This window comes from Monopterus albus, unplaced genomic scaffold (genome assembly GCF_001952655.1).
Source record: "Monopterus albus unplaced genomic scaffold, M_albus_1.0 scaffold16.1, whole genome shotgun sequence".
Lineage (NCBI taxonomy): Eukaryota > Metazoa > Chordata > Actinopteri > Synbranchiformes > Synbranchidae > Monopterus > Monopterus albus.
Window position 1 is genome coordinate 203,476 of NW_018127896.1, and position 17,209 is coordinate 220,684.

The 17,209-nt window shown below is 43.4% G+C and overlaps 2 protein-coding genes across 3 annotated transcripts; one reads left to right on the top strand and one right to left on the bottom strand.

The window, feature by feature from the left end:
• Positions 1 to 418: 418 nt before the first annotated feature.
• sumo1 (small ubiquitin like modifier 1) lies at positions 419 to 3,357 on the bottom strand. Its single transcript, XM_020592064.1, has 5 exons — positions 3,216 to 3,357; positions 2,766 to 2,840; positions 1,992 to 2,069; positions 1,834 to 1,905; positions 419 to 1,657 (listed from the first exon to the last, which is right to left on the bottom strand). The coding sequence occupies exons 1-5, from the start codon at positions 3,225 to 3,227 to the stop codon at positions 1,589 to 1,591; spliced, it is 306 nt and encodes a 101-aa protein (XP_020447720.1). The 5' UTR covers positions 3,228 to 3,357; the 3' UTR covers positions 419 to 1,588.
• Positions 3,358 to 4,670: 1,313 nt separating this feature from the next.
• map3k2 (mitogen-activated protein kinase kinase kinase 2) lies at positions 4,671 to 16,672 on the top strand. Of its 2 annotated transcripts, none has more exons than XM_020592024.1 (18): positions 4,671 to 4,762; positions 4,876 to 5,055; positions 7,112 to 7,184; positions 7,740 to 7,858; positions 8,103 to 8,143; positions 8,233 to 8,332; positions 8,444 to 8,545; positions 8,985 to 9,081; positions 9,239 to 9,369; positions 10,424 to 10,503; positions 10,718 to 10,782; positions 11,018 to 11,110; positions 11,207 to 11,446; positions 11,529 to 11,677; positions 11,786 to 11,917; positions 11,996 to 12,125; positions 12,225 to 12,402; positions 12,741 to 16,672. In XM_020592024.1, exons 3-18 carry the CDS (start codon positions 7,130 to 7,132, stop codon positions 12,958 to 12,960), a joined length of 1,932 nt encoding a protein of 643 aa, XP_020447680.1. In that variant the 5' UTR covers positions 4,671 to 4,762; positions 4,876 to 5,055; positions 7,112 to 7,129; the 3' UTR covers positions 12,961 to 16,672. The 2 variants fall into 2 exon arrangements, with proteins under 2 accessions (XP_020447680.1, XP_020447681.1); XM_020592025.1 differs by having other exon boundaries at positions 4,693 to 4,789.
• The last annotated feature ends 537 nt before the right edge of the window (positions 16,673 to 17,209 follow it).

Genomic DNA, 17,209 nt, shown 5'->3' on the forward strand with positions numbered 1-17,209 from the left:
CCCATCATCCACTGCAGCTTTACCCTAGCAGTGTCAGAGAAGAGTGAAATAACCACACTGATTCCTCTGCTTGGTTATTTCATCCATCTTGCCAGTATCTCTACTCCTCCTCCTCACAAATAAGAGTCTGGGGCTGCTGCTGATCTTCACTTTCTGGAGGAACTTCATACAGTACAGATGAAGAGTTTCATTGCAAAAAGAAAAGCTTTAAAAACCAGCACCGATGCTGCACTTTCATGTCACCGTTTGGAGATGACTACTGATGTTTCCTTGCACAAACTGCTGGAGGCCAGAATCGTGAGTTAAAACTGCTGTGACCGTCAGTAAGCAGAGGATTTCCATAATGGGTATATATTGAGTTATGACAGAATGAAACTCTCCAATATAAATAAAGGACGACACTGGAGATAATGTGGCATATCATTCAAATGTTCTAATACTGAACACAACATATACAAGTACAACTATTTAAAAATTTCCAATCTCAGGTCAATTATGAGCAGAACTTTACAGTCCAACATGGCGCAGAGGTTGTAAATGTCAATTAGTCAAATCTACAGAAATGAATGGTGACAATGCCTTTTCTTCATGAGGGGCTTTCAATCAGAGGCTGTGCTGTGATGCAGCTGCTTGTGTGCACATGTCCAAGTTAAGACTCTGTGTGCAAATGAACTGCAGCTTGATGTGTGACACACTTCTGAAAACAGTGAAGTCCTGTGCAAGGGAATGCAAGTTGGTGCCAGTGTTTAAAGGACCAGTCCAACCAAAATCAGGATTGAAAACATCTGCTCTGCTGTCACAGCTTTGTTTCAGTTTCTCTAACTTGGTTTTGTCTGCAGAGTCCATGTTTTGTTAAGTAACTACGGCAGTCACAGGTGTGGGTCATGAACGTCTGCGCTCAGGCCCAAAATCTCCCAGTGTGCCTGGAGCCAAAGTAGCTGTGGCACAGAGCGACTTTGTCGGAGACCTAAAAATCAAACTGACAACATCCTCAGTATCAGGGAACACTTACATTTAGGTATTTAAACTTGAACAGTAATTACACAATTTCATTTAAAACATCTCCATTGCCTTTTTTTTGCTGTAATGTAAAACGACCAGTGAAAACCTAATAGATAAACCAATAAATATTGAGCTGTTTGGCTTCAGAATACTGAAATAACCAAGGAGCAAATGGTGGGAAACATTTTACATTCTAAAAAGCATTTTCAACTCATTCTCCTTTCAAAAAAAAAAAAGCTGAAACAAAGCTGTTTGAGTGCCCTCACTATAATATTGTATCTGTGATTTTGTTGGTGGACTAGTCATTTTGATGCAGCATTAGTTGCTGCTGCTGCTGGCACCCCAGACAGATTGGTTAATAAAAAACACTAAAGGAAAACAAGCTGCTCGTCTGTGTGAATGTGGGTGGATGCTGCTGTCCTGTCCCTGTCCTTACCCCGGCCTGTTCAGCCTCTGCCCTCACATGTGGAAGCCCTGATAGTCGCTTTTGATCCAAATGGTTTGAAACTGAACAAAAACACATACATATACATAAAAAATAAAGTACAAAAGAAAAAAGAAAAAAAAAAATAGAAATGTGGGAGGTTTAATTGTTCCAAAGTCCACCGGTCTGTTCTTGATACACCTCGATGACGTCCTCATCCTCCATCCCCAACTGAGATAAACACACAGCAGAAGAGAGACGCCTTTTAGTAACATTTAACTTAACTTAGATTCTTACTGTGTCCTTCTATTTTAGTTTCCCAAGAGAAAAAACAAGTGACACTTTGGATCAGCAGAAACTGCAGCTAAAAGACGGATGCATGCTTAAAGCAAGGGAGATGAGTTCACCTCTTTAGGAGTTTGGTTGTCTGCGATTCTCTGTCCTTCAAACAGAAACCTTAGCGTGCTTGCTGGGACGCCCTGGAACACACACAATTTTAAAACTATGTAATAAATGAGGTATATATTAATGCTTTCTTCATGGCTGGACACCACACTCCTTGTACCTGTCTCTGGCTGTAAGACTCCTTCAGCTTCTTTAGATGTGTCGTCATTTTCACCTTAAAGTGTATTTCACTGCTGTCCTGTGGGCAGAATCGGAGGGATGATGAGAAACAGTAGAAATGTTGGTACATTTTTGTAGATTATGAAATGACACACTTTGTGTAAGAAAAAGCAGCATTGGGGAAGGGTGCGAGTAACGCTAAGTCACATACTGGGACTTGTACAGTTTGAGAGAAAAATGCCAGATAGTGAAAGCTCCGGTGTTTCCATTCTTTACACTGAACTCCATTACCACAGTGCAGAAAGCCTGTAGACTATACACCCCAACTTGACCACCTATAAACAAGTAACACTACCTATATATACTTCCCCCCGTGTATTTAGCACACACACAAACACTCTCTCGGTCATTCACCCTAAAATCTTGGTTCCATGTCAAATCAGTGCTTCTAGTTCAGTCCTATTTGGTAGTGAGAAGTAACACACCAACAACCATTGTCAATGCCATATATTCCTATGTCAGAATCAGAATCAGCTTTATTAGCCAGGTGTGTTGGACACAGAAGGAATCTGACTCTGGTACAGCAGCTCTCAATTTGTATGTACATGGCCTTATGTAAGGCATCAATGGGCAAGTAAACAATAGAAGGCTGAGAGAACAAAGTAAATAAGTAATGTGCAAACAAGCAAAAGGAATGGACAGAGTCTAGGTGCATTCGACGAATCTACATGTTAATACTGTCATGTGAAGCTCAGTGCCATGTATCCACACACACCTGGCCGATCACTTTTAACTTGATGTACTCTCCATCCTTCTTATCACCCCCGTCTTGGCTGGAGGGTTTCGTCTCCTAAAAACAACAAATAATAAACAAAACACTAGCCACAGAGAACATGTTACACATCACACACGTTTCAAACAGGCCTGAAGGCTTAATTACGCAAATTTGTTTCCATCACCAAAAATTACACATGGATATGTTTCTGTTTCACAATGCTGGTATCGCTTGTTATTCCAAAACAAAACTTTGTAAAAACGAAATGAAACGAAAGCTAGCTGCTAAGCTAAACGGCTAAATAAGCAGTAAGCTATGGGCCTGAAGCTACATGAGCTAACAGCTTGCATATTAGATAACAAGATACGAAGCAGTAGCCACAACACACTCATTTTACTCTTTGCTTTCCCTGCAATAACCACTAAACGCTCTTTAAAATGTTTATCTTACCGCGTCTGACATGTTTTCCCTCTGTGTGTTATGAAAAATGTACTGACAATAGCTGTAACGTTAGCTTTCAGCGTTAGCCTGATGTTGTGAGACGCGACATCAACCGGAAATTGCGCAGTGCATCAGTTCTTCCAAAGTAAAACCATTTTAGAGCGAAACTATCGCCAGTGAAATTATGTTTTAAAATAGTTTTAGTATACAATAAATGAATGAAAATGATCAATCAATCTTGCCTAAAAATATATTCATGTTCTTTATAAATTAGCATCATGGTATATATGTTGTATATAGTGTATTAATGCTAATGGTTTCTATATTTCCTGACACCTACAGGGAATTTTCATCTGTTTGTGAAACTATTTCAGATGTTCTCTCAGTTCAAAGCCATATTGGTTTTAAATGACTTAGGCTGTAAATGCTGTGGTATTAATGTTACAATATATAATTGCCGCCATATAATTAAAATACAAAAAAGTTAGATAAAATTTAAACAACAAATGATTTAGGTTTATATATGACAAATTTAAAGTCAAACAATAAGTATATACAATGTGAGTAACATATGGAAGAGGAAACATCTTGTGTAACCAGTAAACTGAAGACAGACCATTACCATACATTTAAATCCGGCATAACATATTTAATGTTTTTAATCTCTTGATTCAGTAATATTCTTGTGAACTGCACTTTTTGGAAAAGTAAAGTAATAATAATAATAATAATCACCTATCTCTTTCATTGTATTAATTTTATTGCAAATCTTTGATGAAATAGTAACGTAATCTCACAACAGTTCGCCTACTACAGATTTTGAATTTATGTACTGAAGGGTGTATTTCATTGTATACCTTCATTACAGGGTAGTTTATTCACAAATCACCAAACATGCACAATAGGCCTAGTGTTTAATTTTGGAAATGCATTTGTTTAATTTCTTAAAACACAAACAGGGATCCACATTTTATTTAATTTAGGCTTTTCTTATGTTATGTACATAAATCGAGAGTTTGGCATCTAGATATGCGTCTGTTTTATCTATGTGTTTACAAATGTAACAAATACAAATACTGCAATATTAAATTTAAAGTGAGTCTTAGAATTTTTATGTTGTACATATATACAGTAAGTGATGAAAATTATTTGCTAGCAGGTAAAAACACAACAAATGTTGCGAATTTCATAAATATGTTTTCAGACAAACGGTGTGCCCTCTGACACCAGAGAATATGAACCCTATCAGAGATGTATTTCTTTGACAGGTCTTTGCTGTGATCAATGAAACCAACACAAGTTGTGTTTTTGTTGGACTCCTCCAACGAGGTTTTAGGGATAAGATCTGTTAAGTAAGCCGAAACAAAATATAGTATTCCTGGTTAATAACTGTCAACTTAAAATACTTTAATGTAACTATGGATTTTTTGCAACGCGAAACACTTTGTGCTTTTATTTTGTCAGCCAAATCGTTACACTTCCGGTAGCTGGCGATCCGTCATCCGGTAGCTTAACGCAACTGTGAGGCAACATCGACTGAAGCTACCGTCAACTAGGTTGTGAAGTGCATCACAATGAAAGCTGTCAGTTAACTTGGCTTTTTAAATCACAGCACAAAAAGGGAAATATTTCGTGGGATAAACCATTATCTTATAATTTTCTGCTCAAGAAAATCTAGCTGGATAAACAGACAGCCGTCGGGCCTCGTCGTCGTGGCCCAGCAGGACTCGAGTGAAGTTGCGAGCGGACTACCAAACTTCTGCTTCCTCCAAGGCTCTCCGCAGGGCCCGGGGCTCCTGTCACCGGCCCTGTGGATGAGGAAGTGAATACAGATCGAACAAACCCCCAGGTAGGATAAACATGAAACAGTTTGAGTCATTCATAGCTATTGTTCGTTTGAAGGTTCCCTTTTTACGGTCGTGCAGTGCGGTGGAGCTTTGAATAGCTATGCTAACATTAGCAGTAGCTTTGCTTGTCAACTTCCCTGGCCTGACAGCTAGCTGTAACGTTACACGGAACTCTCGGCTAGCGCTAGCCACGTAGCTTCCCTTATCAGCTATATAAATATATATATGTGTGTGTGTGTGCGCGCAAGAATCGGGATTTTGAATATATTTGAAGTCGCTAAATCCTTTACGAAACACGTTTTAACATAGCATATAAAGCTGAGTTTGCTAGCAACAGTTATTGAATTCTAAATTAGCTTACGGGGACACTTGGCTAATGCTAGCCCGTTAATTGAAAGCTAATTATCTACGATAGGAGGCCCTAATAGCGGCATTATTATTGTTAGTGTTACTAACACACCGGTTACACTAGCTAGCCAGCTCGCCGTATTGTTTTTGTAGACGTTTGTTTGAAAAATACGTTAATGTAATGTTTATTGCAGGCCACTCTCATCAACGTGATGGAGTAGTCCGATTTTACGTCACTTACAGATGGTAATCAATCAGTGATGATCAGACTCATCAATATCCAATCAGCTCCCCATCAGCAGAGGCCATCTTGACTGCCCACACGTTAATTTCCAGCCTTACTCTGCTCAGATAAGGCAGAACCTCTGTGGTGCTGCTAGCATTAGGCCTCTTGCTAATAACTAACACTTTACAATGATGTTGTAAAAACTGCATCACAGTTATCTGTGTGTGTGTGTGTGTGTGTGTGTATATATATATGTATGTGTATGTGTGTGTGTGTATATATATGTGTATATAGGCAACCAGTTTATTAGGCATCAGTGGGATGGACCCAATACTAGAAAGCAAATACATCTCATAATAAAACAAATACTCCAACAGCGCAGTGAGAGACAGAATCCAGAATGACCACGTATGTGAAGCATTTCTCTGAAACGGTTTCAATGAAACCGAACATTATAATCTTCATGAAGATGGGATTTATTGCAGAGCTGTTTATCAGACAGATGTGTTTAATAACCTGGCAGCTAAGTGTGTCACAGTCAGAGAAGATTTCTGGAAAATAAGCAGAGGAACTGATAATGGAAATCATGACCAGAAAAGGAAAGCCAGTTCTCAGCTGACCCTGTACTGTCATAAATCAGCTCTGATTAGCTGCAGCATAGTGACAGCTACCACGGTGTAAATAATCAGTCTGCACCAAACTGTAATTCTGAAATGGCTTTTTTTTTTTTTTAAACAGTGAGCCTTTTACTTATAAACGACAGCAGCAAAGCGAGTTACTAAGTCACATTTCTGCCATTTATTTGGGACATAGAACTTTTCTTCCATCATACAGGTCGCTGTCATTAGACCATTAGACATGTTTTTCTTTTTAAGCTTCAGTGGATATCGTGACCAAGGTTTCCAGGGTCCTTAAAAAGTCTAAAATACATTAATCAGAATTTTAGGCCTTAAAAGCTTTTTAAAAGACTTAAAATGTCTTAAACAGTTATAAATGTTAAAAATTATTGCTGATGTGGTTAAGTTGATATTACCTTTATAATGTCGGACTAATCTTTGTCATGCTTTTATGCATTTTGGAGGACTTGTTGAGGTGACACAGTTGTACTGCCTGTGGCACATTGGTTTCTTGTTGCAGATCTTTCTCTTATCACATTGTATTTATCACACAGTAGTAAAACTACCAAACTAAGTGACCACTGAACTTTAGAAGTAATTACTGGACAGATTTTTCTTTATATCCATCAAAATATGTGCAGCATGGATGTGAAACAGGCCTTAAATTGCTTTCAAAGTGGCCTAGAAAATGTCTTAAATTTAATGTTGCTGCCTGCAGAAACTCTGGTGATTCAAAAAAAAAACAAAAAAAAAACTCTCACATGGCGAGCGCTCCTCTGTTGGCAGATCTGCAGATTATTTGGCAGCTTCAGTCTCCAACTTGTGTCCTGATGAAGTGAAGTTGATGTTGTCCTGTTTCTGTTGCAGGAGAAAGGAATCCCTTTGATGGGAGAATCCTCTTTCCTGGCCTCCTGGGTCAATCACCGTGCCATGATGATGGGTATGTGTGGTTCAAGTTTCTGATATTGTTGGGCAGTAAACAGCTTTGTCTTTTATCAAAACTACAACCCAAGGAACCATTTTACTCCCTAAACCTTGTTTCTTGGACATCTGTGCCTCACAGTAAACCCTGTTGTGTGCTTCTGTCTGTTTGCCTGTAACTGTGTGACTGCTGCAAGTCTGCATGATAAAAATAATTTATTTCATGTTTTTGTAGGCTCTGAAAATCTGTAAAATTGCAAGAGAGCTGCAGAAAACACTGTGCAGTGCCACCGAGGCATTCACATTTTACTGTGAAGAACAACTGTGACTTGTTGCTTGGAGTTTAATCACATTCACACAAAATTAAACCATATTTAGATGGAAATAAAGTGTATAGTAACAAAGCTGGAATTGCGTTTCACATTTATAGATTTACTTTTTTAAGTTTTTTTTGTAACGAGACGTTTCTGTGACCATCTGGATTTTTGTCCAGTTTTACTAAGTCATTAATTTAATTTTATCAATTTTTATCAATAAAATCGGTTAGTTGACCTGAAACGTTGTTGTTGCTCAGATGAGCAGCAGGCGCTGAACTCGATCATGCAGGACTTGGCCGAACTCCACCGCTCCAGCCGTCCCGCCATGTTCCTGTCAGACCTGGGCAAACCTAAAGCCTCCTCGCCCAAGAACCAGGTAACCGGGTCGTGGGGAACAACCACAGTACTGGGCCTCAGACAGACTGATTGGTTGTACTGGTTATTTTTTCAGTGTTCACTGTAACGACCCCCAGGTAGAAAAATAATTATAATAATAATAATAAAATACGATCCCTATGTTGCGGATGATGTTGAAAGTGTGCTCAGTAAAACAAGTATTTGGCACCTGGAGTCACTGGTCTGGTGATCCTCATCTGATCTGTTCACTCTGTTTCCAACAGAACGACGTCAGAGTGAAGTTCGAGTTCAAAGGGGAGAAGAGGTAAGGCTTCCCCCACATTTATGACTTTGTTTTCAGTGCAGACCTGTAGCTGTGCCCTCCTGACCTCTGACCCCTCTTCCTCTGTGTAGGATCCTGCAGTTCCCTCGTCCTGTCAAGCTGGACGACCTGAGGTCAAAAGCCAAAGTGGCTTTCGGTCAGACGATGGACCTTCACTACTCCAACAACGAGGTACGATGCTGAAAGACGTCTCGTGCCTGAGTCACACTGCACATTTTTAATGCTGGTATTAAACAAAACAAACAAACAAACAATATATATATATATAAATGTTTTTTGCAGTTGGTGATTCCACTGAGCACTCAGGATGACCTGGACAAGGCCGTGGAGCTGCTGGATCGCAGCGTTCACATGAAGAGCCTGAAGATCCTACTGGTGCTGCAGGTCAGCAGCTTGCAGGCTTTCAAGCTGCAGGGGAACCCTCTCTGCTTTTACACAGTTTATACTTAGACGCTTATGACAGAGTAATGCATGATTTGACTCCCAGATGCTCTATTATACTGTTTACCTGATGACGAGATCTAGATTTATGTAAAACCTGGGACAGTTTTCAGGATTTCTGCCAATCAGGAGATTTTATCTGACTTGTTGAACAGCATCGGTGTCACAGCAGCTTGGTTCTCTGTATTTCCAGCAGTATAATTGCACAAAGAGAGAAAATACAGCTTTAAAAGACATGTATGCCATTTTATTTTTAGATTTTTTCATAGTGTGCATTTATGTGAAGTGAAAAACAAGAAGTTGTTGCCTGACTGTCCTTGATGTGTTGTAATGATGTGGTTGTTCACATGTGGTGTCAGCAGCCTAACTTGTTTCCCTCCAGAGCTGTTCCTCCAGTATGGACCTATTGCTGTCCCATGAAGAACTGGACAACACAGGCTTCAGGGTGGCAGACAATAAGACTATGCTGGCTTTGATAGGTGAATATGGTCCCACCAGTCCAAACTGGTTTTAAGTAGACACTTGGAAAGAAGCCAACTTGATTAGTGACAGTATAATCAAATAGACTCATGAAACATGTATTACAAATCAAAATATTTCTCTGTAATGCTGTCCCCACTCCCCAACCAACATCAGGCTCCCATTCCACGGACCGCAGCTCTCCTCCTCCGGGATATATTCCCGACGCTCTGCAGCAGGTGGCGAGGAACGGCTCCTTCACCAGCATCAACAGCGAGGGAGAGTTCATCCCCGAGAGCATGGACCAGGTAGCCCCTTCAGATGAGGACAAGTTGTGGTGAAGTGGATGCTCCGATGTGATCCGCCTGTGTTAGCTGTGTTCAGAACGTCCTGAACATTTAATGCCTTAGAGAGAAACCATTTGACTTTTTCATTAACTGCTTCTTCAGGAACCCATAGCGGAGATGTAGTTTGGTGTGAATATTCATGGGCCTGTGAGTTTTATGAATAACTGTGGCCTTTACTTTAGCTTGTAGAAACAGGCCAGTATCACTGAACTCTTTCCTTGTCTCTGTTACTGGTTTTTCTGTGGAGGAAATGTTACATCCCTGTTACACTCTTAAACAAATTCATGTGCAGACAGTGGATGCACATGTGGTTCTGTACATGTATCAGGTGTCTGGGTACATGGACATCTTCCGCACACGTGCAGTCAGCACGCCCTTAGGTGTGGTCGTAAGACGTCAGTACGGAGGTCAGCAGGCTCCTGTGGACATGGGCAGCTGGTGTAGTTTGCACAGTGTGAACCCTCTAAGGAGACCCCTCATAATAATCCTTTGTGTTGTGTGCGTGTCAGTGTAGTGGGGTAAAATGTGTTAGCCCCACTTTGTGCCCTTCAGCACTCATTGAAGTCACAGAGGAACTCGTTGATGGCTCTAAAATCAAATTAACTGGCAGTGTTATTGTTGTAGTGCTGGCTTCTCTATGATCCACTATGATCTCTATGATCTGGATGATCAGATGTTCAATCCACTGAGTCACAAAAAAGATTTATAACTCCCACCGACCACCTGGAGAGCAGGTTGAACTCTGTTGTATGTTGCAGTGGGTGATGGTTAGTCTGTAGGGGTTCTGAAAATACTGTCGGAGCCCAGTAAGAGTCTAAGCAACCTTCTGGGTTTCCCAGCATCACTAGTTAATTGACTTTTAGAGGAACCGCTGGTCACCTCTGTGACCCAAATGTCTGTGTTGTAGGTTATGAACTTTTTACATTTGCAAGAGAATCAGAAAATAAGAGATGTGTAGAACTGGTGGCTGGTGAGAGTCCTGCACTGAGAAGGATTTGTTTTTCTGTCTGTTCAGATGCTGGACCCACTGTCTATGAGCAGCCCGGAGAACTCTGCGTCTGGAAGTTGTCCGTCTTTAGACAGCCCACTGGACAGGTCAGCTCCTCTGTGTGTTAGTCAAACCACAGTGTGCGTTAGGGCACGTCAGATACCAGACCCGCTGCTGTGGTTGTGATTGTTTTCTGTACATGATCAGATCATTTAATATTGTTTACACATACTGTATGTAGCAAATATGATGGATGCTTCGTAATTTGAAACCAAACTGCAGATGACAAAGGCTCAAATAGTTTCTGGTGTCTTCCTGCAGTGACTACCCAAAGTCCAGGATGCCTCGAGCACAGAGCTACCCAGACAACCACCAGGACTTTCCAGGTAAATGTGTAGGTGTGTTTGCTGCTGTGACTCTATGGGGACAAATGCTTCAGACATAGAAGAAAGCAAAAACAAAGTGAGAAGCCCCGAACACTGCCACACTGCTGTTGGGTTTCCTCTCTGCCATAAAGAAGCAAACTCAAGTCAATACCCCTACCCCCAGCAACAGGTTGCACCTTCTCTTTTGTGCCTATCATCATCAGCTGTTCTTCACTGTCCTCCTCTTCCACTGCAGAGTACGACAACCCAGTGTTTGAGAAGTCAGGGAAAGGGGGGACGTATCCCCGGAGATACGGCATTCCCTTTGGCCTTCAGGACTACAGCGATGGTGGGTAGTAATACAGCTATACATTCTGGTGTGCACAGCCGCTGCATGATTTAGACTGAGTTAACTTTTCCGATTGTTTCTGCCTTCGCTCGGCAGGGAGGAAGACCTTCCCTCGGGCTCGGCGAACGCAAGTTCATGGTTTCCGCTCCCCGGTCAGCTTCAGTCCCACCGAGCAGTCACCCAGCACCAGCAGCGGCAGCAGTGTCTTCACTCCTGACGTAGAAGAAGCACCGGGGCCAGCCAGGCGACCGCGAAAGGGCAGCGACATCGAACCTACCCCCAATCCGACTGCTGCCCCCACCCTCTCTGTCATGGACATCAGCCCTCCCAGCCGCTGTGAGCCTTCAGGTCCATGTGATCTGCCAGTGCCGCGTTTCTTTTCCACTGATCTGATTATATATGATGTTTGCTTTTCCAGCTCCACGTGCTCCGACCAACTGGCGGCTGGGTAAGCTCCTGGGTCAGGGCGCTTTCGGAAAAGTTTACCTGTGTTATGATGCAGATACTGGACGGGAACTGGCAGTAAAACAGGTTCAGTTTGACCCGGAGAGTCCTGAGACCAGCAAGGTGAGAGTGTGCTTCCTGGGCTCCTTTGCTTGCACTGTGGATGCTGGCCTGTGGCGTGTCACAGCTCAGTGTGCGTGTTGACTGTCTGTGATGTGTCCTCCCATTCAGGAGGTGAGTGCGTTGGAGTGTGAGATCCAGCTTTTGAAGAACTTGTGCCACGAGCGCATCGTCCAGTATTATGGCTGTCTGCGAGACACGATGGAGCGAACGCTCTCCATTTTCATGGAGTACATGCCCGGCGTGAGTGCACATCCACACATTGACTTTCTGCTGCAAAGTTACATTGCTGTAATTATCCTTCCCTATTTGTGGTGTCAGGGCTCCATTAAGGACCAGCTGAAGTCATACGGAGCGCTGACAGAAAACGTGACGCGCCGCTACACCCGGCAGATCCTGGAGGGCGTTTCCTACCTGCATAGCAACATGATCGTCCACAGGGACATCAAAGGTGAGCCAGACCACTACGGTCTTGGTGCAGCACAGTTTGGCTACAGCTGCAAAAGAAGGCCAAAATGCTAAAGCTAGAACCAAACTGTTCTTTGTTTAGGAGCCAACATCCTTCGTGACTCGGTGGGTAATGTGAAGCTGGGAGACTTTGGAGCCAGTCGGCGGTTGCAGACCATCTGTCTGTCAGGAACAGGCATCAAGTCGGTGACGGGCACCCCGTACTGGATGAGCCCGGAGGTGATCAGTGGAGAGGGCTACGGCAGGAAGGCTGACATCTGGTGAGTTATTACACCTGGTTCCTGATCAGCTGAGTTATGGCCCCTCTCAGTATAATGTCTGAGGTTGAGCCTGTGTGCTTTGCCTTTCGCTGCTCGCTCTCATAGGTGTATTTATATCTATATTAGGTATAAAACACTGGATTTGTCAGATCTCTAGTCTGTAACTTGAATTAAACCTCACAGCTGCTAAACGCACATCAGAAAGATTCTGCTTAGAGTTGAAGCATACACCCTGAAAAACAGCAGGAAGCCGCTGTGATGCCAGGTAGAGCACTGTGCAGGGCTACGGCACGTCCTCCACTCCTCCTGACAGCAGCACCTCTCACTTTTGCCCTCAGGAGCGTCGGCTGCACCGTTGTGGAGATGCTGACCCAGCGACCCCCTTGGGCGGAGTTTGAGGCCATGGCAGCCATCTTTAAGATTGCCACCCAGCCCACTAACCCGGTTCTTCCCGCCCATGTGTCGGACCACTGCCGAGAGTTTCTCAGACGAATCTTTGTAGATACCAAGCAGCGGCCATCTGCTGATGAGCTACTGAGGCACATCTTTGTACATTAACCCGAGCCCTGAACTTCGAACCCCACCTGCCTGTTGAACTGCCAGTCACGGCCTTACCGGAGGGTGCATCCCTGTGTCTGCCTCCACCTCCTCACAGTGGACCAGGAAGAACTGGCTGGCAGTCAGTGTAGTGTGTTGGCGGGTACCTGCTCCTCCTGTCTCTGTTTGTATGAGGCTGCCATAGAGGACACAAACTGTCGTTTTATTTTTCTCTGCAAGTTGCACCTTAAGTTGTCAGACAGGGAGGGTGGAGCACTTCCTCCTGCTGCAATGAAATAGTCTCCTTTTTCATGTTTGTACTGCTTCTCTTCTCACACATGTCAGAGTGGGGTCATGTTGGTGTTGTGGACCTACAGGAGGTGATGCCTGACTCTGGAGTCCCCCCCCATCCCATCCCATCCCATCTCACTGACCCGACCCGACCCCAGAATGTAGTTTCTGCCAAAACCCAGAGCGATGACGATGACAGGGGCCCGCTGCTACAGGCTGAACAGTTTCCACTCACCCTCCTTGTCCCTTGTCTTCATGCTCTGCCTGATGAAACACTTTGTATTTCTGCGTGGCGTCTGTGAACAGCCTTCCCTCCTCCTCGTCCCAGTTTTTGCCGTGTGCCTTTTCTGTTTTTAAATGCAGTGTAGGAATGGTTCTTGGGATTGTGGATGGTCTCCGTTGTTGTTCTCAGTGTTCTGCCTCTTGGGTTAACTGCCTTCACACCGTTAGCCCAGATGCAGCTAGTCTCAGTTCAGCCATAATGTCCGTTTCTGCCTTGAGCATCATTTATCCCACCTCAGCATGTTTGGTTCATTTGCCTGCTCTCCCTGGCTGGTAACCAAATATCCTTCAGGCTGGTTTAGAGTGAAATGTTGCTGGTGTACTTCCCTGGTACTCTGACATGTTTCAGTCTTGGAGCCCTGATTTTCTTCTTCAAACGCATCCATCTCTCCTCTGCTTCTCAAAGCTGTCACTGTGGTCTGAGTGGGAGGAAGCTGCCACCAGAAGGTCAAGTTACTGGTGAACCAGTATCTCAAATCAATGGCTGACTGATGAGCAGAATATTTCATGAAGCGTGTAACGAGCAGGCCTGGATGTGCTTTAAACGGCACCACAGCTGGACACACTTCCCGACACAAAGCTTCCAGCAGTGAGAAGCCAGCTCAGTAAAATCACTGTAGAATTAACGTGTTTAGTTAGAAGACAATCTCAGCGAAGATGAAATCAGCACGACTGAGAATGTGAGCTTCTCTCCCAACGTATGGTGCTTCAGTCTTGTAGCAGAAAGCCAGAGGGCAGCGTTTGATCAGTGTCAATCTAGAGCTGCCAGTTGATTGGCCAGAGGTCTGGCTGTATGGCGCTGTCCTGCTGCTTCATTTCCTCGCTGGCCCACTAGCTGCTCATCATCTGACCAACAGGTGCTTTTGCAGTAAAAGGCCTCTTCATTTTTTCATCCTCAGCAGTGTGCCACAGCAAAGCCCTCTTCTTCAGTCCTGTCCCATCTTATATTCTGTTTTGGTCCAACACAGAAGGTTCACACCTGAAGTCGTTTTTTAGCTTTGTTCCTTTACGCTCCCAATCAAACGCCTTGACATCAACTCACCACATTAGTCAAACCACAAGCGCTCTGTTCTCATTGCGGTTTCCTCCCTGACCAAGCTTCACTGGTAGTCTGAGTGATACACTGAGGTTGCTCTGAGCACCAGGCAGCAGCCGTGATCTTTCTGGGCAGCTCTGGCAGCAGCTAATCACCTGCTAGTCTGAGTTAATGCTCCAGATTAGAGGGTGATTAGGTGCACACTCAGGACTCCATTCATCCTAATTTGAACTCATTTGTCTTCAGTAGCCACACCTGGTTCTCCTCAGCCCTCTGAACACCTGGGGCCTTCATTTGGACCTTAGCATTTAGCAGCTGCAGAAACCCAAACAGTGTATTTATGACACAGCCATGCAGCGAGGTGGTTTGCAGAAGTCGGAGTTGATAAATGCATATAAAACCACTTAAATGTGGCTTTAGGTGTTAATCAGATGCTGTGTGCAGGACAAAGCAGCAGCGCTGGTCAGCTGCACCAGTTGGACTTCAGTGAGCGCTGTGAGAGCCCGTTGTCTGTGGGTGAAGCTGGAGTATTGATGTCGAGTACACACAGAGTGAAGGTACGGGCTCTTTGTTTATGGACATTGACTTACTTTTAAACATGTTGGTAACACATGAAACCTGGCCTTATCTTTGCACAGTTCAGAACATGAAGCATATTGACTCCGTAGCTCACAGTAACAGGTTGATGTGTTGTCCTGTGTGTGTGTGTATGTGGTCAGCGCAGACGGCTGTGTACAGCACCGTGTCTGATGTGTGAGGGCGCCACCGCCCTTCCTTTTACACAGCTGCCCTTTCCACCAGCTCACAGCTACAGTGACACCACTTCCTTCCATCTGTTTACTGACTGGTGGTGACGCTTGTGGGTTCAGTCTGCAGCTCAGGTTAGAGAGTCATGGTTTGGAGCTACCTCCTGAGACTGATGGCCACATGTAATGCTCCACAGAATAGAGAGAGATGCTGGTATGAAATAATGACTGGAGGGCTTTGCGGAGGACCACTAGATGTTAGTGAGATGTTTACTGCTCCCACCTTTTAACAGCAGCAGGAAAGTCCTTTGTTCTTTCGGTCTCACGAAACTATTACTGAGTGATAGAGGACGATTATTGTGATTTACCATTGCTGATTTACTCTGAAAGCACTTAGACTTGGCTGGAAGACTGGAACCTATGTTACTCTCTAGTAAATGCTGTGCTGCAGTCGTGCTCCTGTTATAGAAATGTCACTTCTGAAACAAGCTCCTCTTCACTCACATGATGAATTTTCAGAACGGTACGTGTCCAAACAAAGCCTCAGAGAATTGGCCTCCAGTGGTGAGAGCACCAGTGTCTGTGCAGACTCTGAGGCAGTGTACAAGTGGTAGCTCGACTCTCCACGGTACCCCAGCAGCTGTCACTTGTGCAGCTCGGTTCAGCCACTTTTTCTTTGCACATTTTAAAGACTTTATTTGTCCACAGTATGACTGTGACTGTGTGTTAGTGATGACTCGCACATGAATGTAATGTCTCCTTTCTACCGCCAGATGGCCTCGTTCACCACAGCGGATTAACTGCGGTACCAGTATTTGTCAGCTGCAAACGCCACCATACACCTGTAGTTCTGCTCCTGAATGTGTGTGTGTGTGTGTGTGTGTGTGTTTGTGTGTGAGAGAGAGAGAGAGACTGTGAGTTTATAAATGTGCATTTACTGCAGTTTGCGCTCATTGGACACTGCACCCGAAATGCCTTGAGCATTCAGACTGTAGGGATGAGAACATTAAAATAAGGAAAAATTGTGTACAGATGTATAAAATGAAAATGTACCTTTTTTTTAATGAAAAATACACTTATATCCACATGTCCGGTTTCTGTGTATTGTAAAAGAAGCCATGTTTATAATTCTGATTGGTTTGTGACCAATGCGCCTGTTTATATCAGATCTGTATATCGGTGGTACGCATAATTTTTTAATATATATTTTTTATTTTTCCTTTTTTTTTTAAAATGGGAGATTTTATGCATGGTTGGGTCCTGAGTGACACAGCGGTGCCGTCGACCAGGTGCTGCTTTTGGGCAGAGTTCTGGAGTATTGCAATAGCTCTGTGTTCATAATTACTATTATGACTATGACGATGGAAACAATAAAAGATATTTATTTCACATCTGGCTGTCATTTGTCAGTGTGGTTAAATGCAAAGGATCCTCGGCGTCAGATTGGTGCCTACAGACAGTGGCTGTAGAAAGGAGTCGGACCCTTTGCTCACCGGTGCAACGTAACCAAGTACGTTTACTGGAGCATCAGTGTAACTGCACGCGAGTGAGGCTTTTCATTGGAATGGTAAATTGTATATAAACAGGCCATAAGGTTGGTGGATAATATTAGAAGGGCACAAGACTATAAATATATCCAACTATTAGGGAAAAAAAAAAGCTTTCAAGTCCAGTGAGTGTAATTAGGACAAGTTCAAAATCACATTTTAAAGTATATTTTTCAGCTCATTTGTTTAATATTAAGACTCTTAAAGCAGGCTGATGGTTTCTTTCCACCTGTAGGAATGTTTTAAAAGCAGCTGTGGGCTTGTGGAGATGATGGTAAAGAACCAACACTTCCAGAAAAGATGAGTTTTAGAACTTTTTAATAAACAGTCTATTATATTTGTCATTGTTAACATACAGTATTTTGTTT

Bases quoted from the DNA above. Each gene is read 5' to 3' on its own strand.
- sumo1 (XM_020592064.1), bottom strand. The intron at 2,070-2,765 runs GTGTGTGTGGAT...TTCTGCCCACAG, and splicing joins AGTTAAAAGTGATCGGCCAG to GACAGCAGTGAAATACACTT. The intron at 1,906-1,991 runs GTACAAGGAGTG...TGTGTGTTCCAG, and splicing joins AGTCTTACAGCCAGAGACAG to GGCGTCCCAGCAAGCACGCT.
- map3k2 (XM_020592024.1), top strand. From the start codon at position 7,130: ATGGGAGAATCCTCTTTCCTGGCCTCCTGGGTCAATCACCGTGCCATG. The intron at 8,144-8,232 runs GTAAGGCTTCCC...TCCTCTGTGTAG, and splicing joins GAGTTCAAAGGGGAGAAGAG to GATCCTGCAGTTCCCTCGTC. The intron at 11,918-11,995 runs GTGAGTGCACAT...TTGTGGTGTCAG, and splicing joins TCATGGAGTACATGCCCGGC to GGCTCCATTAAGGACCAGCT.